Source organism: Oreochromis niloticus, linkage group LG8 (genome assembly GCF_001858045.2).
Source record: "Oreochromis niloticus isolate F11D_XX linkage group LG8, O_niloticus_UMD_NMBU, whole genome shotgun sequence".
Lineage (NCBI taxonomy): Eukaryota > Metazoa > Chordata > Actinopteri > Cichliformes > Cichlidae > Oreochromis > Oreochromis niloticus.
Genome location: NC_031973.2, coordinates 3,455,831 through 3,479,676, shown reverse-complemented (window position 1 = coordinate 3,479,676; position 23,846 = coordinate 3,455,831). Strand labels below are relative to the sequence as shown.

The 23,846-nt window shown below is 39.7% G+C and overlaps 2 protein-coding genes across 3 annotated transcripts; both read right to left on the bottom strand.

The window, feature by feature from the left end:
• Positions 1–497: 497 nt before the first annotated feature.
• LOC102076428 (uncharacterized) lies at positions 498–23,435 on the bottom strand. Its single transcript, XM_025909952.1, has 11 exons — positions 22,909–23,435; positions 17,228–18,622; positions 13,637–13,879; positions 13,369–13,503; positions 13,153–13,247; positions 12,972–13,019; positions 12,650–12,868; positions 12,362–12,542; positions 12,105–12,275; positions 4,829–5,095; positions 498–2,493 (listed from the first exon to the last, which is right to left on the bottom strand). Exons 1-11 carry the CDS (start codon positions 23,009–23,011, stop codon positions 1,298–1,300), a joined length of 4,053 nt encoding a protein of 1,350 aa, XP_025765737.1. The 5' UTR covers positions 23,012–23,435; the 3' UTR covers positions 498–1,297.
• Positions 11,845–14,918, bottom strand: LOC109203183 (serine/threonine-protein kinase pim-1). 2 transcript variants are annotated; one of them, XM_019362370.2, is made up of 9 exons: positions 14,828–14,918; positions 13,637–13,879; positions 13,369–13,503; positions 13,153–13,247; positions 12,972–13,019; positions 12,650–12,868; positions 12,362–12,542; positions 12,105–12,275; positions 11,845–12,015 (listed from the first exon to the last, which is right to left on the bottom strand). In XM_019362370.2, the coding sequence occupies exons 2-9, from the start codon at positions 13,863–13,865 to the stop codon at positions 11,924–11,926; spliced, it is 1,170 nt and encodes a 389-aa protein (XP_019217915.1). In that variant the 5' UTR covers positions 13,866–13,879; positions 14,828–14,918; the 3' UTR covers positions 11,845–11,923. The 2 variants fall into 2 exon arrangements, with proteins under 2 accessions (XP_019217915.1, XP_019217914.1); XM_019362369.2 differs by lacking the exon at positions 14,828–14,918 and adding an exon at positions 14,283–14,507.
• Positions 23,436–23,846: the final 411 nt, after the last annotated feature.

The window sequence follows — 23,846 nt, the reverse complement described above, 5'->3', positions numbered from 1 at the left end:
AAAAATATTTTTCATTGTACAATGACAGCCTTTAGGTTTGGAAATGACCTATAACCTTTGCAGCTTGATGGACAGCAACAGCTAAATTCTCCAGAATCATTGCTGATGTTTTTCCTGCCAGAGGAGGTCTGCTATTATTAGTTATTAGTCAGAAGTGTGTAGGCAACGTGTCAGCCACCGCCACCGTCCTGTAATGTTACACTGCCAAGTTCTTATATTTTTCATTGAATCTTTGTGTGGCAATATCTACATTCACTGTAGGTGTTTTAATGAGTATTACTGTAAACAGAAAGAAGAGATGGGTTTGTTATAAAAACAAAAATAACAATTAATAACATTCAAAATCCAACGAGAATCATTCTTTAAAGCCAGCCATTTTAACATCATCTCTTATATTTGCAAGAACAATGTTATTAGTATTTTTAAAAAACAAAAGTCCTTATTCATACTGCTAATGCTCTATAACCACCAACAAACCCGAAAACATTGTTCAATTTTTATTAGTGGAAAAACTTAAATGTGTGGTAATCTGCAAATAAGGAAGCAGCTGGAAGAAACTGTTTTTATTCCATCCTTAAAACAGTGAATTGTGAAGGCAGCAACAAGACTGAAATTCCAGAGGCCTGCACTATGAGGAAAAAACTCAGCATATCCAGGATTTATTAAACTAACATTTGCAATCAGGATCAATAAGTCAACCCAGTCTAGCTATGAGCACTTTCACATAAAGAGGGCAGTGTTTGTAGCATATAACCAGGCACAGACAGACAGGTCTACTGGCAACAGAGCAGCATATTTTACACATGAAGAGCAAACTACAAATCAGAAACATCCAGACACAAGAACATCATCTGTGAAGTTCTCTGCAGGCTGTCATTCACCTACTTTTCTTTGTTTTGGGCAAATACTTCAAAATATCTACTAAAAATAATCATTTCTGCATGTCCCTTTTTAGGTTTTGTGCAGGTATGTGTTGCAGAGTAACACAGTGTAATGCAACAGGAAGTACATTTGTAGATTAATGCATTACTTTATAATGCATTAGTGATGAGAAATGTGTAATAAAATTTTTTTAGATTACTGTTTCAGTAATATTAGTACTTCATTATTTAGTGTCATGTAGTGTTTATACATTCGATCAAACATCAGTGAGACAGACTGAGAGAAGCCCGGTCCATCAAAGGCCAGAAAACAGTTACAGAAGTCCAGTGTTTATAACCCAAAAGTTTCAAGATGTTCAGGCACAAAATGACAGGTATGTGATTCAGTTGTTGAAGCTGCAGTTGTACAACATCTGTCATGTGTGTACATTCATGTGCCTCTTCAAACTTCCCTGTCTGGTATATTTTTCGCCACAGACGCCACAGGAGAACGGCTTCTCTCCCGTGTGGACGCTCATGTGTCTCTTGAGAGTATTCTGCTGTCTAAATCTCTTTCCACAGAGACCACAACCGAAAGGCTTCTCACCTGTGTGAACTCTGGTGTGACTCTTCAGAACCCCTTGCTGTGCAAATCTCTCGCCGCAAACACCACAGCTAAATGGTTTCTCTCCCGTGTGGACTCTCGTGTGTGTCTTAAGGTGCGTATTGGAACTGAATGTCTTTCCACAGTCAACACAAACAAACGGTTTTTCTCCCGTGTGGACTCGCATGTGTCTTTTAAGAGTAAAATTAACTCTAAATCTTTTCCCGCAAGCCTCACAGCCAAATGGAGTCTCTCCTGTGTGGACTCGTAAGTGTTCCTTAAAATTTGACTTCTGGCTGAACCTTTTACCACAAAAACCACAATCAAAAGGTTTTTCGCCTGTGTGAACTCTCATGTGCGTCTTAAAATGTGTCTTCCTGCTAAACTTCTCGCCACAAACAGCACAACAAAAAGGTTTTTCTCCAGTGTGGATTCTCATGTGTCTGTGGAGAGACTGCCTGTGGAGAAAACGTTTTCCACACTCGGAGCAGCTAAAGGGTTTTTTGGTAGTGTCACATCCCACGTGACAATTTACACCTGACTCAGGTGACCTGCTTGCCTCCCAGCCATTGTCACTGTCTTCAGTTTCAGGTCTAAAATCTGACAAAGGTCCCTGCCATTCATCGCCATCGTTACTGAGTTCAGTCTCAGAGGAGTCTGAATCATTTTCCACTTCATTAGGTTGTAAAGTAGTTTTTGTATCAAGGTTTCTGGCTGATTCTGGTCCTCCACAGTCGTCTCCATCAGTCTCAGTTTTTATTTGTTTAACTGTTTGATGATGATGAAGCTCTGAAGGATTAGGTTTCTCTTCACCATCTTCACTCTTCACAGGAGCAGCAGTGAATGGGAGCCTGCTGGTATCAGCGTCCTCCAGCCCTTTAAGGTGTTCTGCTGTTTGAGTGGTGCACAGTTCCTCACGCTCCCCCTTTATGCGCAGGGGCTCTTGGGACCACTGGTCCTCAGAGGGGCTCCATTCTGGGGGAACCTCTTCTTTAATCACCAACAGCTGTTGGACATCAGCAGGAAACTCTGAAACACAGAGAGACATCACCTGGAGAGCACTTATTTTACAAATATCACAACACAATAACCTTATAAAAAACAAGAGATAAAAAATAACAGATAAAAACAAGAATAATCTATCATTAAAATGTGAATAAAAAGGGTTAGAATAATGACTATTGTATGACAGGTTATAAAAACACAGCAAACAATAACAAAAAACCCTTGAAACAATTACAATAAATAAAGGTCAACAAAAAAAATACAGCAACCCCTTCATCACCGCCCCTAATCATGTGATCATCTGCTAACTCAGTGGTTCCCAAACTTTTTTTGCTGGGCCCCCCTTTGTTTTACAAGAAAAATGTTCGCGCCCCGCCTCGCGCGCGCACGCACGAACACAGCCTCCAACCACGCACGCCCATATTTTGCTCCATTGCGGTTTATTTCACACCTCAAACATTTAGTAAACAATTAAGCAAATACAAGTAATCTGCAACAAATTACAGGTAGTAAGAAAATAAACTACTAACTCTTTTATGCTACGTCCGCACCTACACGGGTATTTTTGAAAACGCAGCTGTTTCGTCCACACGTAAACGGCGTTTCAAATCACCGAAAACGGAGATTTTTTAAAACTCCTTTTTTGCGTTTAGTGTGGACGAGGAATACAGAGTTCGTCACATCAAAGGTATGTGCCTTTTTTCACGTCACGCTGTGCGCCACGTTATTGTTTACATGAGATGAATTGCAGAATAGCAGATAGAGACAAAATACTGTTAATCTGACTATCTGCAGGTTTTACACGCTTACATATACACACACAGTTACCGTCCCTCTATTTAGAAAGGCAGAGGCGTCACGGTGTAATTATTTTACATGTAGTTGTTTTTTTCCTGTGTAATAATATTCAACATTGCTATCAATACATTTTTCAATCCCTCTGCAAAACATAAACAGCTGTGGGATACTGTTTGTCCGTGATTTGAACAGGGGGAACAAATTGTGGCAGGATCAGCCTGATGTTATTTGTATCCCGCTGTAACTTTACTGTATAAAGAGCTAACATCTCCAAAATGCCAGGAGTAGTTAGTCATTACAACAAGTGTTTGTGAACTAAAAATCAAGAATGTGGGATACTGTTTGTCCGTGATTTGGAGAGCCCAGCGCTGCTCCCGACGCAGGGAAAACTATTTGCAGGGGAGACCTACCTTGGCACTTGTGCAGGTGAAACCAAAGGGAAGATATGCTTCACCATATTTTCTAGTCTTTGGCTTAGAATGAAGTTGGTTTGGAAACATATTCAGCTATGCTTCATCTCCTGATTTGCGTTTGTGGAGGCGCCCCGTGCTAGCAGTGTCCAAGCGTTTGTTTTTTTTGTTTTGTTTTTTCCTTTTCATACCGCGCCCCCCCCGCAATGGCTCTGCGCCCCCCTAGGGGGCGGGCCCCACACTTTGGGAAGGTCTGTGCTAACTTATCACCAGCTAAATGTCAGTAAAAAAAATGTAAATTCATCTTGAGAGCTTGTCATGTTGTTGTTTCTTTGGCTTTAAAATAAAGATCCCTTTTTCACCTTCTACCTTTTTGCTGCTATTACTGCTTTTAATAGGAGCCACTGTTGCGACAAATGACTTGTTGGGGTATAATCTGTCTCTCGTGAATAATATCAAGTCATTTTGAGTCAGAAGGGACAAACTGGAATCAGTTTTTACCAAAGTGACTTTCTATTTTACTTTTTATTATGATTTCTTAATATGTTTTTTGTGTTTTCAGGTGCAACCTGACCAAAAGGGAAGCAGAAATTTCACCAAATACAACCAAACAGTTCTATAAAGATAATTTAAGTGGCTAAAAAGCACTAAATTGATTACAATGTAGGTACAGTAAGAGTGAATAATAAAGATACTCGCACAACAGGTCATTTCTTTATTATACACACACACACATATATATATACAGTATATCTATCTATCATCTATCTATCTATCTATCTATCTCTATATATATATATCTCCTACATAAAGCCAGCTCACTAAAGTCTATATTTATTAAGATGAGTAAAAAATATTAGACATAGAAAACACCTTGAATCAAATTTCGATCTTTTATTTACGTTGAATTACAATATCAAAGCTGTTGTTGTGTGCCCCGTGTAAAACGCCCGGGTACTACACCGGACCTTCACCGGTGCGTTCCGCCGTTTTTAATCCGTTTAAACATCGATTTGTGGCAGATTTACATAATTTAAGAAGCCCGGTTTGTAGGTGAAAAGTTTATTTCGCCCACCAGCACAACGAGCTAGCAGCTAGGAAGCCGTTTCCTTCCGGAGAAACATCTCACATTAAATCTGTGATTTTCTCACCGGTAGTTTGGTTGATATCAGCATTCTGCAGCTGATGCGGTTTGATCTGCGGCTTTCCTTCAAAAGGCTGACTCTCGGTGCCGTTACGTTGACGATAATCCGCTTCATTCATTGTTCTCGTCTTTAAAATCAACTGTAAGCTCGTTTGAATTGAACCAGGCGACTCGATCAGAAGATCGATTTCCGTGTATTCACACTTCTGTACGACCTCATCAATAGTTGTATTACTGGAGATGAGGACGGACTCGGACAGGGCGCTCATTCTTCAGTCTTGCTGTGAAATGTATTTATTGGGGTGTTTTGGGCAGGCATTTGCGCAGGCACCTTTATTCTACTTCTTCTTCCTTTTGTTTTTGTTTTTGTTTTTATTTTTCTTTATAGGAAAAAAAAACTTAACACACACAGAGTAACAGACACTTTTAAAAATTATTTTTAAACTTTTAATTATGTTTCATGCAGAAATTACAGACAAGAACATATGAATGATAACTAAATATAAGAAATAGTGTTATATAATAACAATAATCATACTCATAATAATCCTAATAACCACAACAAGAGCAACAACAACAATAATAATAATAATAATACGGCTTATAATGCAGAAAACAGGGCAGAAAGGGGCCAATTAATTTTAAAAAGGAAACTTTAAGTCTTTATAAATAGATGCTGTGTTGATATTTCTTTAATTTCTTAAAAACTGAACTAATCGTGATGATGGCATTAACGCGTTAATGTTGACAGCCCTACAACAAACACAAAAACAGAAGACATTATGGTATAGACTTATAATTTGCACCGATGTAATTTCTAAATTCTATCACACACATATACGTGGAAATTGAGTGCGAGGGCCCTCGGTGCGCCTGCTTGCTGCTGCTGCTCACACAAAACCTGTCCAAAGGGGAGGGGGCGGGCTGCTTACAAATAGTGCTGCTTTCATAATATTATGTATAAATTATTTTTCCTGGGTTGTGTGAAATCCCAGAAAAAAAAAAAAAACAGATACAAGGTGTAAGTATATTAGTGCATTAGTTTATGTTGTGGGGTTGGGTGTTGATACTGGAGTGCAAAATTACTGATGGAAGACAAGAAAAGGTCAAGGCCATCAGGTCCTCAGTTTAGAAAAAAAGAGAAAAGAAGAGGAGAAACGAGCAAAAGATAAATGTAGTCAGATGTGTCTTTGGATAATGGCAGGTATTATGTATCCTGAAACAAGATAACATTCACCAGTAGGAATTGGGAAAATTTCTGTTTACCTTTGTTAGCCACTTGGCTATGATAGTAAACAGTAGACAGACAGTAGACACTGATGTGGCTTATTGAATCTTTTGGACTGCACAATATTAATTAGCCAATATTTGGAAGAGCTGTATTGTTGATTTGTCAGCTATTCTCAATATATGATGAATTATAATGGCTGTTTGCATACTCTCTCTCTCTTCTCTCTCTCTCATTATATAAAATATTTATCTAGTTAAATTCAGTACGGTTCCAGCCAGTGTGTGTGTGTGTGTGTGTGTGTGTGTGTGTGTGTGTGTCTGTCGGTCGGGGTGCGAGTGGGGGGGTTCGCCCAGGGCACCAAACAGGCCAGGACCGCCCCTGATCAAGGCTTCCATTGGGTAGTCTTTTGAAATGAAATTTGCCTCCAATCAGTCCTGGCAACTTAGCTCTGTTGTGCGCATCAGTGCAACAGGTACAGCAGGAAATCGCGCATTCACAAAAAGTCCCCTTTGCTTGGAATGCAAAGTGCGATTAAATGCGTTATTTTTTAACGCGTTTTTTAAAAATTAATTAATCGCTATTAACACATTAAATTCCCACCCCTAGTTTAAAGTCCAAATGTGTGTAAAGCGCTGTACATACAGTCACATTCACGAAAAAATCTTCCTATTTGGAGTTGCAACATCAGGGTATTTGATTGATATATTATTTTCACAAGGGGGCGCTTTGATGCAGTCTTGCTGCTTTACGACCTTGCATCTCATGCGCAGGAAGTATTGTCTGTCTCTTCCTGTGAGATCTTCCCAATAATGGCGGTCAAGTGTATTTTCAATGAAGTATGCAGTGCTGCAAACCAGTTAAAGAGACCAAATTGTATTTACATATCAATGCTAATAAGCTACTCTTTTATTAGGCCCCGAACTCTGACCACAAAGGGAATAACATCTGTCCAGTTATTTGTGTTGGAAAATCCCGGTGAGTCACGGGCTTTAGCTACCTGTTAAGTTTATATAATATATTTTACTAGCTGATTAAGCTCAGAAACCTTCGGGGAAAAAACAAAACAATCGGGAGCTATCAGAATGGATTTTTTTAAATTGTTTTTTTTTTTTTTTTTAACTTATCCTGTTGTTCCTTACAGTGTGGTATAAGTATTGAATGTTCTAAGCTACAGATGTTACCGCTGATGCTAGGTGTGATGCTAGCTGCTATGTGCGATTACCCCATCCCACCTCCCCCCGCCGCCATACTATGATGGGGGAGGTAAGTACTTGCTGTTCATATTAAAATGGTTCAGTCTTAATAGAAACAGCATATTTCAGGTTTTAAAAGTATTTCCAATGTAAATTAAGTTACATTTGCTTGTTAAGAGTAATAATTTGTTACTGCTAAAAATAAGTTACTGCAACTGTGGTAACTTGGTAAAGGTTACAGAAATACCATTTGTTGTTAATACATTTGGAATTGAAGTACACTCTTAAGTATTTGGTTAAACATGATGGATAATATTTGATAATATCCTTTTTTAAGGAAAATAAATTAATGAGCTCATGTTAAGAATCCAAGATGAATTGGGAATTCATTGTTCATTGTTCCATTTAAAAATGGTTCCCATCCTCTAAGGGGTGAATTTAGCATTATAAAAACAGCTTTGTCGCTGTTGCTGTCACTGAATTAAATAAGAACTGTTTTTGTTTTTGATTCAAGCCGTTAAATTACTATATATGTGCTACAGTGAGGTATATATTTTTATTAGGTATGTGTGTTTTTGAAGGGATGCCAAATGCTATCATTTTTCTCTAAAGCAAATTTACCTTGCCTATGGGTATAAATAAAGTTACCTTCAACCTTGAACCTTGCACTGATTGTGTAGATTGGTTTTTCAACTGCTAAAAAGGATAAAATGAGATAACAGTGCCACAATCTCAACAAACCATCCCCTATGAGAAAGCACTTGACAACAGTGGGAAGGAAAAAACTCCCTTTTGAGAGGAAGAAACCTTGGGCAGAACCAGAGAGGCTCAGAGAGGGGCAGCCATCTGCCATGTGCGTTGTGTTTGAGGGGAAGAATTCTTAGAATTTGATATTTTAATCGTTGTGGTTTAGTTGACTGTAGGGCTGGGCCATATCATACCATTCAGGGTAATACCGGTATAATGTTAGGGAATGATAAGAAAATGAAATATCGTTATAGAATATGGGTAAAATGCGCATGCACAGTGCCTTTGTTTTCATACGCACATGGCAGAAAAAGCATGGCGGTGATGGAGAAAGAGAAGGGCGAAAGCGGATCGTTGAATGGCAGATGAACCAGAACCAGAATACACACCAAAGCACAATTTTCGGTAGAGCATGCTAGCGGGCCGTCGTTATTACTGTGTTTTTCGAAAAATAAGGCACACTTAAAATCAATCCTTTGATTTTCTGAAAAATCGACAGTGCCCCTTATAATCCCGTGTGCCTTATGTATGAATTGTGGTTTTGCTTACTGACCTCGAACCGATTTTATGTGGTACACGGTGCTCGGAAATCTGTCAAAAAATGTTTTAGTAAGACTTCGATAAGCTACGAAGCCGCACCGCTTGATCGATTGTCGGAGCATTACGGCTATCGTAGGCAGGCAGGAGCCTCGCGGAGTAATACGTACTGTGTGTCAACATAATATTACCGTATTGTGTGTATAACCTCTTTTTAAGTTTTGTGGATTTTATACATGGTTATGCTGAGGATATGTCGGCCAGTTTCCACTGGAAATGCCTTTTGGTTAAACTGTCAGCAAGAAATTAGCATAAAAAAACAGCTGCTTGTTTAAGTGAAAATACATTGATGGTTTAGTTGGGTTTTTTTGCATTAATAAAGTTGCAGAGTTGTAAAGTATTTTGTCTCGCGTCAATTATATCGTCAGTTATACCTTTATGGCAGATTTTTTAAATATATATCGTGATAAATATTTTTGGCCATATTGCCCTGCCCTATTTGACTGTAACCTCCCGTCTGTTTTTCTGTATCTAGTTGAGTGTTAGTCTCTCGTCTCTGTGTAATTAGTTCAATTTTTATTTTGAGTTTTTTTTCTCTTGTACTTTGCCTTTAGTTTTATTTTCATGTGTTCCATTATTTAGATTAAGCTCAGCTGTGTCTTCTTGCGCTTATTCAATTCAGTTTTATTCATTTAGTGCCAAAATCACAACAACGGTTGCCTCATGGCACTTTATATTTAAAGGTAAAGACCTAACAATAATCCAAAGGAAAGAAAAAAAGAAAAGCTCATGTCACAAACTGGAAATGAGAGTGCAGTTGGACCCCAGAGCAGACTAAATCGCTTGAACTATTTAAAAGATTTATTAATTAGAGGAATCAACTTAAACAAGAGCACGGTCATAAACAGAAACTCTGCACAGGTGCCGTGGGAAACCAGGGGACGGCGAAACGGTCGGGCACGCGGAACACTGGGAGAGCACGGGCTGGAACTTATGCAACAGAGGAGAGAGGTGTCACTGGACCAGGAAACGAGTGAGAGAGACAAGGCCAACGTTTACAGACAGGTAAGAGAGTGCAGACTGTCATTAGCATCACAGCTGATTCTTTTGTCACACATTAGGTGATCAGTCAAACAGCTCTGTTAAATTTATGGAAATCACATTGAGTATAGAGATTGACAGACCACGTGACTTTCGCGCATTGCTTTGTGGGTACCCGTGGCAACAAAATCAAAACACTGCATCAAGCGCTAGTATTTCCAGCACCGGTAATCATTAATTCTTAATCTCTACTTGCATTTTATTTGCTCGTTATGTACAAAACGACGGAGAACACAAAGACAGACTTGACGGAAAGGCAAAAAAAAAAAGTACGAGGAAAAAATCAAAGGAGTGAAAGGGTCAGACCCATACGAGCGTACAGAGTGGAGTAAGGACGTTAGCGTGCTGCCCAACTTTCATCACGCACATATTTATTATTATATGGTCCTAAGTGTGAGTGTATGCGCTTCACGTTTATTAACTTCAGATCCCTGCAACAAGCCCAGGTCCAGTTTACTTTGGTGATTTGGACTATTCCATTTCACAGCTGTTGTTACATTCTTTGCGTTTGCCTGTACAGGAGATAAAGGAAATCTATTTGTGGTTTCAGGTTGTAGTATTACACAACATTTTCAGATCTAATAGAAATAAAATGAGTGTTTCGTAATTCATTCAGTTTATTGTTTTTATTTATAACTGGCATTATTGTTTCATTCTATTATAGAATCTTACAAGAAAGAGGCAAAATTGTATTCCATTGTGCTTTATTAGCTGCTTCAGTGAAAAACAAATCAACAATGCAAAAAAAAAAAAACATTGCAAAACAACATACTGGAAAACAGTTATTCATCACTTGATTGCTTCAATACAACCCTTGAGCACATACTATATGCGGGACTTTTCGTGGCTGTTTTGATGTCGCTCTCTCTCTTAATCAATCAAATCTGGCTGTGGTAGCAGCTTTAAACTCGGTATGACCCAGGTTGATAGAGGTGCCCAGTCTGGATCGCATTCCAGCATTTTGTAGGCTGGTTTTCCTACAAAACACAACAAGCATTAGCCCGCAAAGCCACAGTGAACAAAGCAGCATAGCGCAACGAATTCAATTCAAATCAATATAAGACTTGTAACCTACATCAACAATTATGTTATGATAAATTACGTAATAACTACAACAGAAGACGTACCTTTGTGGAAATGCTTGGAGCAGACTAACATGTGAGCTGAAGTGTTCTGGGACGTTATATTTGGTCTTCGAATGGCTGCAATCCAGGTCATCCGTCGGCTCTTTGTTACCTCGGAAACATGGCTTGAACAATTTCTCTTCCACGACGTAATCCGATAAAAACCGATCTCTTTACCCGTCGGCTTCCCGTGGCTGTCATGCGACCGGCTATTGCAGTTAATGATACAACAGCTTCTTGCCATTTTTTGTGTTTCTTTTTATCGCTGTGTGACTGTTTTCATGTGAAAGCCTGCGTGCGCTAGTACCGCTTGCCACTCGTTCCCAGAATCCTTTGCGGTTTTATCCCATGATGACGTCACATTTTCAATCTCTTTAGATGGATATTAAGAAATATAAAACTTCCACTCCTGAATGGACATTAATGATTAAATTCAACCGTAACTATAGCAACAAATCACATCTGTTGTCTAGAGTCGCTTTACATCGGAAGGCAGAGACCCTATACTATTAGAAAATGAATCCCACCAATCAGCAACAGTGGGAAGGAAAAACTGTTGCAACCTCTGGTAGAACCAGGAAATCTGTTGAGACGCATTAGGGGTTAGGGCAACAGATGCAAGTCTTCAGAGCAGTGACAGTGTGACTTTCTTTGTGCATACTTTAACCTGATTTAGTTTTCAGTTTTCTTACTTGTCAAAATGCATCATGGGTAAAAAACAATCCTTGAAATGGTAATGAAAGAGCATTCTCAGCAAAGTTGAATTAAACAAGTTTTATTTCGATGGAAGTTAAAGGTTCAGACTTTTACTCATTTTTATTTGATTACATTAAAGTATTTTATTACATTAAACTAATCAAATTAGGCCAATTTTGATGGAGCTCCTGACCCAGCCCAAGCTCTCTATGAAGACGAGGAAAAACTCCCCGGGGGGCCAGATTGATGGGAAGAAACCTCGGGAAAGCCAATTCAAAGAGAGATCCCCTTTCCTGGGACGGCTGGGGGGGGGGGGGTTACAGGAACTCCAGGATACCAAAATTTAGAATAGGCCAAAAAAACAAAAAACAATATTTTCCTGTAAAAAAAAGACACAAAAAAGAAAGTTAGGTAATGTGTCACACTTATATGATAAGATATGAAGTGTGTGTCTGTGTGTGAGAGAGACGGGTTTATCTGAGCCAGGGGTGAAGCTGGAGGTCCCCCAGCGTTGGGCGCTTCTCCGGGACGTTGGTTAAACATGCGTCCAAGAAATTCTGGCAGTCTGGAAACAAAGAAAGAAGAAAAAAGATGAAGATGATAGTTCCAGTGATCCAAGCCATCAATGAATGTTGAAGCGTGACGTTTTCTTACGTGGAGACAGATCCTTGTTGAATATCAATTCCTTTTGGAGGAACGTCACGGTATTAAAGTCCCCCACATGAAGCGCTTCATACAGCACCACTCCCATTTGCCACACCGTGGTGGGTCCAGCCTTGTATTTCTTGCATCCGTAACATTCGGGAGGGGTGTGAATAGGTGTACCTAATAAACAGACACAATTACAATTTCTTCTAAAACAAAAGGCACAAATTGCTACATCTGTGAAGAGCAGGAGCTGAATATGTTACCGTAGAAGACGCGGTACAGCGATCGCGCCTTAGCAAAGCAGCTCAGTCCAAAGTCGATGATACGAACACGAGGCACATCTGAGCCGGTCTCAATCAGAATGTTCTCACTCTTGATGTCCCGGTGAAAGATGTGCTTATCCTCCAGGTCCTTTGCTGCATCGACCAGCTGCTTCAGAATGACCTGGAAAAGATAAAGAAGACAGTAACGAGTCAATGTGTTGATGCTTCTCTGATACTCTGAGCTTTGACTGAATGCTGTACAGTCTAAGGCTCTTCCAGTCAACTTACCTTGGCCTTTTCCTCTGGTAAACATCCTCCATTTTCTGTTATGTAATCATGCAGGTCCACAGCGGGGACAGGTCTCTCCAGCACCAGGATCAGCTCTGTGCCGAGGTCAAACCAGTCCAGCAGAGACACGGGTGCTGACGTTCCCACTGATCCGTCTGCTTCAGCTGCAAGCTTCAGCATAATGGCCACTTCCACTGAGACCAGCTTCCCGTTTTCATCCTGATATATTCCAACAAAGTGGATGATGAGGAACAGACGCTCCACAGGTGAACGCTGCACTCAGTCCAGGAATGTAAAAACAGTTCAAGTGTTGCACACTTACCCTCACTTTGATGGGGATTCTGTCCTTTGGAATGTGTTTGATGGCTATCTAAAAGACACAGAGCATTGGTGAGCATTTCCTCAGTATGACATCATTAAAGGTGTGAAACAGCACACGTCTCAGCTTACGATATTATTATCTGCGTTACTGCCTGTCTTACTCCCACCATCTGAACACTTACTGGGAAATGATCCGTTATCCGGTAGCCAGCAAACACTGCTCCACAGCCGCCTCCTCCAAGATGGTGCTCCTCCACGTATCTGGCCTGGAATTCACCTGAAAAGACAAACACACATGTTGTTTCACTACAGCTGTGACACAAATGACTCTCTGCTGTAGCCTAAATGTTCATTTTGCTCTTCACCTGAGTATAAAAGCCAAGCTGCTTGCTACTTACGTCTCTGGTCAGCTGCTGAATTTTGGGCGCTGTGTTTGGTTTTGTCCCTTTTCCTTCTCTCGGGTGGCTCTTTGCTGTCTCCTGCAGCCTTCCTTTTACCATTCTTCATGCACCCATTTGTGCTTTGACTGCAGTCTGCAGATGTGGAAAACACCAAAGCACATCAGCTTATTAGATCATAGACACAAATATCTCCCAAACACTAATATCTTAAACTGAGCAACCAGCTGTGCACTTAATCTACCCCTCACTCAACTAATTAGCCTACCTTTACCAGCGTCCAAGGAGGAAGACGCTTGCTCCTCGTCACCGCTCGTAGGCTCAGCAAGTTTCGACTTCTTTGCTGGACTGGTTGTGCCGGCTGCATCTTGCTGGAGCTTACGCTTCACTCCTTTGACCTCATGAGTGTCTGAGCTGGTGGAAGGAGCAGCCTCCTCAGTGACCCTCCTCCTTTTTACGGGGGTCTTCCTTTCAGGACTGGCCTTTCTTTTAGCCATCCTGCTCTCACAGTCTATAAACAACAACAACAACACAGTAGTGAAAAAGAGTGCTCGACATCAGGACTGGAAGGATTTTGATGGTATTTTAATGAGTGTTGGTTAAATTATAATAAGTTTATCCTTTTGATAAAAACAGAGCCACACGAGTCCATACCAGGTCTACTAAGTCTTAGATTCATGACACTTGTTGGTCTGTTTTTACTGCTGAGTCCAAGAATAAACTTGTCCCATTATTTTACCAAAGACAAAGTGCCCCAGTAACCTTTCTTTGATTAGACATGTTGTATTTCTGCTATTTTCAGTCCAACATAGGATTCAAATGATTCATTTTATACACAGAGTGTCAACATTTTTAGAAATGTAGATTCTGTTATTTGGGGGATTTTACACAGATTTTTGTATTTGTTTACTTACTTTGATCTCCTGGATCTTTGTTATCTGCTGGACTTGTAGTTTTTCTTGTTTCCTTGTTCATCTTAATTTTTAAAATCTTTTAAACAGGAAAATGTAGTGACTACTTCTTCAAGTGTGTGTGTGCTTGTCTTTTCTGAGCTGTTTAAGTGAGTTCTGTAAGTGAGCTTTCAAAATAAACTCAGGAGACTATGGCAACAGAACCTTGCCTTCCAGTGACATCACCGACTGCCAGTAAAAGTGTTCCCAAGTAGTTTAAAGAAAAACACTGTGGTACACAAAGCCATAATATTTCATATAATTCAGAAATAAGTCAATATATCTAGCTATAAGGTTTTTTTTTAAATTGTGCATTTATTCTTTATATAGTATAACTACTAGACTTACTAGACTACTACTAGATCTTAATTCATGTGTACGGACTATTTTCTAAAGTAAAAACATGATAGTTACCCAACACCCAGTTGTTGTGTGAATAACTAGGATTAACTAGCTATTGGTGTTGATTTACTGATTAAATAACAAAGCATATATAAAACTCAACTTACTGAAAAAGTCCCACAGTGGTTTCCATCCTTATGTTGGTTAGTCCAGTTTACGGCCCATGTCACCGCTACTTGCAGCCCGTACATTGATGTGAAGAAATATAAAGTAATTTGGCACTTTGAAATTCCTTTTTTTCAGGGAGGGCTCGTTCGTTATTGAGAGCAATATTAAAACAAAAAATGATTTAACATGAAGGCAATATGAGCAGAAAGCACAAACATGCTGAGGGATTGGCTGTGTTAGTTTAGTGAGACACTGAAAAACTAATGTGTACAGTTATGTCTGTGTTTTTATTTTGTTAAATATGAACAAAATGATAGCAGCAGTGCTTCCAATCTACTTATTTGGTAGTTCAATGAAAGGCTTCAGTTAGTTAAGAGTGAGAAAAAGAAATTTGCATTTACGTTTGCAGTTTTGTCTTGTTATACAATATTTTAAAGACAGAAAACAAAAGAAAACCCTACATTTTCAGAAATGTTTGTTTTTTTGTACTACTTGAACACTAAAGTGGCCACATGAGATGACAGTGTTAGCAGTGGTACACAGCTAAACTGTCCCATTTAACAAACACTCCTGACTTTGATGGTCTTTGCGGCTTACAAAGGTTTGGCTTATGTAAGATGTATCCTTCGAATTATGCAGTTATTTGAAATTAGTTCATACCACCTGTTTGAGTGGTGTCTGGTATTGCTTGTCAAATACAAAAATATAATACTTTTAAAGTTGGCAGTGGCGGTTTTTGATATGGGCAAAATGGGCCGTTGCCCAGGGCGGCATCGTGGTGGGGGCGCCATCATGCGAAAAGTGAGCGCGAGGGCCCTCGGTGCACCCGTTTGCTGCTGCTGCTGTGCTGAAGTCTCACACACAACCTGTCGAAAGCGGAGAGGGTGGGCTGCTTCCAAATAGTGCACATTTCCTTCATAATATTGTCAATCCAAGCCCATTATGTATTAATTATTTTTCCTGGGTTGTGTGAAATTCCAGAAAAAAAACCCTATACAGGTGTAGGTGTATTAGTGTATTACTCCAAAAGTTGATTCTGTTCATCTGGAAGGAACTGACCTCCCAGCCCATTGTTCCTTCAGTGGGCTGGTTTCAGTCATTATGCAAATATACTGTTTATAAGACTGGGGAAACCTGCAGTCAGCTGAGACTGAAGAAGTCACTTGGATGAGTGACGAAACGTTTCTCCCACTGAAAAACGCTACGTCCAGATGAACAGAATCAACTTTTGGAGATTTACTTACCTGGATGATTGAGAATGGATCAAGACATATTAGTGCATTAGTTTATGTTGTGGGGTTGGGTGTTGATACTGGAGTGCAAACTTACTGATGGAAGACAAGAAAAGGTCAAAGCCATCAGGTCCTCAGTTTAGAAAAAAAAGAGAGAAAAGAAGAGGAGAAACGAGCAAAAGATAAATGTAAGCAGATGTGTCTTTGGATAATGGCAGGTATTATGTATCCTGAAACAAGATAACATTCACTAGTAGAGATTGGGAAAACTTCTGTTTACCTTTGTTAGCCACTTGGCTATGATAGTGAACAGTGGGAAAGAGGGACTGTTCGCCCAGGGCACCAAACAGGCTAGGGCCGCCCCTGGGTGTATGGTAGGTGGGGCTGGCTCTACACTGGGGCAAGAGGGGCCCAACCACTGAGCCTGTCTGCTGCAGTTTAAACATTTTTTGAGGCTCACTGATTTATAATGCTCCTGCTCACAACAATTGCGTAATTTCACTGGACAAATTTGCACCATTTTATTTTTTTGGAATTAGGCTCATTTTTTTGCATGTGAATAAATAGATCTGACCAGTCAGAGCGCTGCATTCGGCAACACGCATGCTCATAGCTTAAAACGCACTCAGATTATTTTTACACTCTCACTGATTAAGTTGTGTTTAGGAACAGTTTTTTTATTTTCAAAACATTTCTGCTCATGGGAGGCAAAAAAGTGCGTAATTTCCAAAGTTCAATAGATATCTTTTTTTATATAATTTCTTATAATTTTGAAGCAGTTTAAAGTTTCATTGATATTAAAAATCATAATTCATCTAATGATGAATGACTTTACTATAAAAGCAAAAACGTGTCAAAACCGTAAAAAGGGTAACTTAATATAGTTACAAAGATTTATTGCCCAGTTTTAAAAAAAAAAAGATTACACCATACTTGAGATACCTTCAGTTTTTCTAGATATATGTTTCCATATATTTTACATATATATAGTATATATGGAAACATATATATATTATTTATATAGGCAAGGACAAAACCACAAATTTTTGTATTCAGGGATATTTTTTGGTTTATTTTTTTTAAGTACAATGAAGACAAACATGAGAAAAAAAAAGACCAAGTAAAGCTTGTTAATAATACAAATACACTTCACAACAGAACCTACCTACAGTGTTACAGTATCTATCTGCAGTAACATGTGCGAACTTTCATGCTGCTTAAGCTGTTCGGATGTTGAACATTTTTCACCACAAATGCCACACAAAAACAGTTTGTCTCTCCTGTGGATGCTCATGTGTCTCTTAAGTCGTGTATTGGAACTAAATGTTTTCCCACACTCGTCACAGCCAAACAGTTTTTCTCCCGTGTGGCCTCTTAAGTGCTCCTTAAATCGTGTGCTGCGGTTAAATCTTTTTCCACAAATATCGCATCCAAACGGTTTCTCACCTGTGTGGACGCTCGTGTGTCTTTTAAGAGCATTCTGGTGTCCAAATCTTTTCCCACATATATCACAACCAAATGGTTTCTCCCCTGTGTGGATTCTCATGTGTCTTTTCAGACCTTCGTGTTCTGTAAACCCCTTACCACAAACACTACAGCCAAAAGGTCTCTCGCCTGTGTGGACCCTCATGTGTACTTTAAAACTATACTTAAATTTAAATGTCTTTCCACAAGCATCACAACTAAATGGTTTCTCCTGTGTGTGTACTCGCATGTGATTTTTAAGATGAGTGTTCCGACTAAATGTTTTTCCACAGTCTTCACAACCAAACGGCTTCTCTCCTGTGTGGACTCTCATGTGCGTTTTAAGAGTAAACTCAAGTCCAAATCTTTTTCCACAAGCTTCGCAGCTAAAGGGTTTCTCTCCCGTGTGGACAGTCATGTGTCTCTTCAGATGTGTATTGCAGCTGAAGGTTTTACCGCAAACACCACAAGCCAGTGATTTCTCTCCTCGGCTTTGTCGCTTCTGAGTTTCCGGTTGTGTAAATGTTTTAACGCAAACATCACCGACAAACTGAGGCCCAGTTGCAACGCTCTCCTTCCACGCTATACCACCCACTTCAGTTTCAGGTCCAGAATCTGACAGAGGTTCCTGCCAAACATCCTCCTCCTCCTCATCTTCATAGCTGACTTCAGTCTCTGAAGAGTCTAAAGCCTTTTTCTTATTATTTACTAATAAATGACAATTTAGATCCGGGCTCCAGGCTGATTCCAGTCGTCCATACGCATCTTCCTCAATTTCCGTTTTGATCTGTTTAGCTAAGCAGCCGATAGGCGGCTCAGTCTGTGTGGATTCTTCTGTTTGGCTTTGATGACGATATGAGCACTGAGGCTTCTCTTCATCGTCATCATCTTCAGTCTTCACAGTAACAATAGTGAACGGTAACCTGCTGAGATTGGCCTCCTCCAGCCCATTGATCTGCTGTCCCTCCTCACTGCTCCAGGGTTCCTCCTGCTCCTGCTTTATGTGGAGGAACTCGGCGGCTTGCAGGTCCCGCCCGGGGCTCCAATCTTGAGGAACTTCTTTAATTACCAGCAGCTGCCGGACGTCTTCAGGTAACACTGAAACACACATGGACAGGAAAGACTGACATTAAAATTCTACAGCAGCATAGCACACCCATGAAAAACCCTGATATATAGATATATATTCATTCATTGGTGTCTAATTATTTACTCCCTTTCGATGGCATTACCGTTATTTTTGACAGTAGGTCCTTTTAGTCATCTATTAAACAAATCTGTAGGATTGTTTTTTTAAAATCCGTGCAACGTTGTCAAATTTAGAAAAATCCTGACTCAGTGTGATGCTAAAAAACTCGTGCTAGGCTAAATTGTATTAATTTGTTATTATCAGATTGTTCTGAAACCTTCAGCTGATCCAAAATGACACAGTGGGAGTACCAACAGGGACTAGAAAGGGCCAATCTTCTTCACATTTTTCTTCTTCTTTTCCTTTAGGGGTTGCCACAGCAAATCCTCTGTCTCCATCTCACCCATCTCTCCATCCCTCTGCATGTCATCCTTTTCTACATCTATGAACCTCTTCTGAGGTCTTTGTCTATCCTCCTGCCCAGCCACTCCATTTTCAGAATCATTTGTCCAGTATATCCACTATCCCTTCTCTATACATGCCCAAACCATCTTAGGCTTGCTTCTCTGACTTTGTCTTCAAACTGCTCAGCCTGAGCTGTCCCTCTGATGGACTTATTTCTGCTCTTGTCTCTCCAGGCTACAATGGAAATCCTAAAATACCCCAGATATTTAAACACATCCACGTTCACTACCTTGGCATCTCACAGCTTCACTGTTACACATATCTCCTTCTCATTCAAATACATGTATTCTGTCTTCTTCTACCCATTTTATTTCTCTTCTCTCCAGAGCATACCTCCACCTCTCCAGGGTCTCCTCCACCTGCTCCTTAGTACAGATCACAATGTCATCTGCAAACATCTTCAAATATCCTCATGGTGTGGCTCATCAGCTTTATCCCTGTGTGGTTACTACAGCTCTGCATGTCACACTTGTTCTTGAAGATCAGTTCCACTACACTTCTCCATTCCTCAGACATCCTCTCACTCTCCAGGACTGTGTTAAAAGGTCTGCCTTCCCTCACAGACACCTCCATACCTCCACAGGTGTGTCATCAGTAGGGCTGCCACAAACGATTATTTTTGATAGTTGACTAGTCACCGATTATTTTTGGGTTTAGTCGACTGATGAGATCATATATCCATTGGACATAAAACTACAGCTTATTGCACCAGCATGCATCTGCTCTTACATAGCTCTCATTAGCTTACAGCTTGAAGTGTTTAAGGTATGTGCTAACCAAAAATTAAGACAAGATGATAGTTTATTAAACTTTTAATGGAATTTGCAGATTGTCTCAGTGGTGTTTAATAAACTCAACCGTCTGCTCTTTGCGCCCTAAAATATAACAGGACATTGGAGTAAATTCTCGACCATCTCACATTTCTGTTTAATCAATTTTCTGTTTGAAATTTATTCAGCTGTGTGAAACCTATAACTTTAATCTCAGCCAAACCGATTTACTCAGGAACAAATTAAACACTGAAAAAAGCCAAACAATAACATTGTTAAGTTATCTAAGTGACTTATATATCATGTATAACCTGAGTAGCAAAGGACTGCGTGGGGCTGAAAACGATATGCCAGGAGTCTGGTGTTCTCGCTGGCTCTAGTGAGTCTCGACCACCTGGCCAGCGATCGAGCAGGTCTTTCAGGATCTTACAACGCTTCAAACGATGCAACCACTATTAAATTAGTCGCTGATGATTTTGATAGTCGATGTAATCATGACTAGTCAACTAATCGTGGCAGCCCTAGTCATCAGGACCAATATTCTTCATAGCTGCTCTTACTTCCTCCTTACTAATCCTCTGCACTTCCTGATAAGTGATCCTCCGTCTGTCCTCCTCTTGCACTCTTCATCTTCATCCTTTGAAGAAAGGATTAGCTTCTCTGCACTCACTAGCCTTTTAAATCCTAAATTCCTGAATAATAAGATCCCATCATGTTTTAAAGATATCAAAGCATTATGTAATCCCAGCAGAGTGCTTCACTCACCCTACGAGCTTACATGTGGTTTCTAGAGTTTCTGAAAGTAGAATAAGAGGCAGATGCGTCAGCTATGATGATAAGCTGATTGTGAAGGCTAAGTCTGTGGACACTTGAGACTGTGGTGGAGTGGACATCACGGACAAATGTCCATCATGGATAATCCTGACGACCCTCTGCACCACTGAAAGGACATGTAGTGGAGCACCTTCTTTAACAGGCTGGTTCAGCTCCAAGCAGGACTGATATAGGAAATCTTTCATACCACATGAAATCACTCTTTATAATGCAATACATGTGTCTGGCTAAAAGGCGTTTGCCAGATACAAATTGCATTATGAATGTATGCACGATTATTCTCAAGGTGCGAGTTGTGACCATAGGAATCCTTCACACTCTGAAGCCTGACCGATCATTTATTATTAGTGATAATTATCACTGTTACTGTAAGGTTTATAGCATAATTGTGAAATTGTGAAACATAAGAAGAGCTTTTACAAAAATACTGAAGTGTATTTTTAAATACATTAACAGTTTAATATTCTCTGTCTCATGTTTTCCTCTTCAAACAAAGGTGATCCAATCAAATGTAACAATATATGGAAGACTTAAATCCCTCTTCCACTTAGTGCCACGTTGGCCAGCTGTGCTGTAGCACCAACATTTAATATGAAACAAGCAGTGAGGAGCTGCAGACCGAGGTGGAGCAGTGTGGACGAGCGACAGGCTCATCTGCTACTTTCCACTTTTACAATAATGGATTAAAAGTGTTTCTTATTTTGTTGCTGGAGCTGTGAGGTCAGTTTTCAATTCCACACACTGACCAGTTCAATCTTTCACTCTGAGCGCTGTTTGTTACTAACACTACCACACTTTATCCAAAGTTCATTTAAAACTTTTCCATAAGGCTCTTCTTCTACAATAACTACATTATTATTGTTGTGTATTATAGTGTTGTTTTGGTTTTGTGTTGTTTGTTGGACTCTTTGTTTATTAGAAGGTTCTAAAATATATTTTACCTTCACAATTTGTAATAAAATGGTCTAAATAGTTAGTAAAACAAATATGAACTAAAAATCTTAATCTTAATCACTTATTTTGTTAAATTGTAACTTAGAATGGGGGGGGGGGGTTGAATGAACAAGCTAACTTTTTTAAGAAATGACTTCTTTGCCATCACTTCCTCTCAGAGAGCACTTTTTTTACTCTACCTGAGCACTCAAAGAGCTTATACAACTCTATGCAATATTTTTCCAAGCTTTTCTATGCTTAAATGCTATTCTTGCACAGGAGTGTGTCTCCTCCTCTCTATCAGCTTATCGCAGCAACTGCACCATCATGCAAAATTAAGAAACTGCATGTGAGATTTCTGGAGGATGTCTCAGACAGCCGCCCGACGCAAAGCTGCTCCAACAAGATGACAGAACCAACTGCACGTCACCCCTGTGAGGACTGGTGTTACCGCGCTAGAAAGTGTCATGCACACGGCATTTCTGAGTTTCCTGATGGTCTGAATTTGGCTTATTTCTCTTTTATTTAGAGAACGCTCTAATCACTGCGCAGAGTGATCTCTACATGGAGGGAGGTAAAATGTGATCCCCAGCAAGGGATGTCAAATTATTTAGCAGAGTGAGAGAGGTGCAGACCGGACGATGGGAAAGCTAACTCTGCTTATTGGTATTATTATTAATAGTAGTATTTCATCATTATTTTAACTGCTGGGAACAAAAACATTTCTTAAATACGGGACAAATAAAGCATTTCTCATCTCATTGTGTGTTTGCATACTCTGGTCCAGAGCAACTTATGTTCAGATTTCTGTTTTAATATCAGCTGAGAGCGCTTTACTTTAACCAGTACACGCAATTTTAATGACGCTCAATATTAATGATTAGCTGCAATATACCGAGCCTTACCCAATTAACAAGTTATTAACGCTTAATGAGCCTTTAAAAACGGTCGAACTACAAAGATAACTCTTGTGTGCGCGCTGCAAAATTGTCCGGACGCCGCACTTTACCGTCAACTTTAAGTTCCGCCGTTAAAAAAAAAAATCAGCCACAATAATTCTATTAAACGTTAATATTCACATTTGAGATCCACAGATGAAATAACAAGCTGTGAGATTTTATTTATGTGTTTATTTTTGGGCACTTATACAGGTCAATAAAAACCGATGTTTCCGATGTGAAACACCTTTTCACTAATCCCACAGCGAGCTAACAGTTAGCCCGATCAAACATTAAATGCGTTTTTATTCTCACCGGCGCTTTGGCTCGTTTCAGCATCCTGCTGCCGTTTAATCTCGGGCTTCTCCTCAGGCAGACTGTCGGCATTCAGCTGATGGAGATAATCCACCTCGTTCATGATGGTGTCCGTGTCTTTGCTCTCTTCTTTAAAATAAACTGCAGGCTCGGCGGAGCTGAAACCGGGCCTGGGCACAATCGATCACCGCCGACCACCTTTCATAATCACGCCGCTTACGTTTCTGTCCGACTTCATCCATGAATACGTCATCGGAGAAGATACAGATTGAAACGGGACACTCAAATGATTCCTCACAACATTTATTGCCCTCTGCTGTGTTTCGATCAGGCATCTGCACGGACACCTTTCCTGTGCTCGGCGGTGAGACCACCGCTGTGGAGCGACGAGAGTGCCAAAATGAAATCACTAAATACATCAAATAATTATTAAATGTTTTATTAATTGATTAAATTAACCACCTTATGGTCTGTCGATGAGCTGCAGTGACAGTTTCAATTATTTCAAGATGGACAGCAACACATGAACCATGACATAATTAAATGGAGAAACAATTATTATTATTATTTTTTTTTTAAAAAAAAATAAAGAGTAGATATTTTAATTACCTAATGACACATTTAATTACTCTATTGTGTATTTATTTTTTTAATTGATGTAATGATGATTTTTTTTTTTCATTCTTGACCTTGGAGGGTTATTTCCTTTCTATGAAGGATAGGGGCCATTTTATTCTAAATTTTAAAAATTCCTTTTTTAAATATGTTTAGTTTTATTTATGTAGAACAGGTTAAAAATGTCTCAGTGTGTTTAAAGGTTGCGTCCCTCTTTACCCGGGACATTTCGATTGGGACGCAGACACTTTTCTCAGTGAAGGTTTTCATTGCATGTGTGTGAAGAAAAGCTGTCGTCATGAGTCTCCTGCAGATAAGTCACT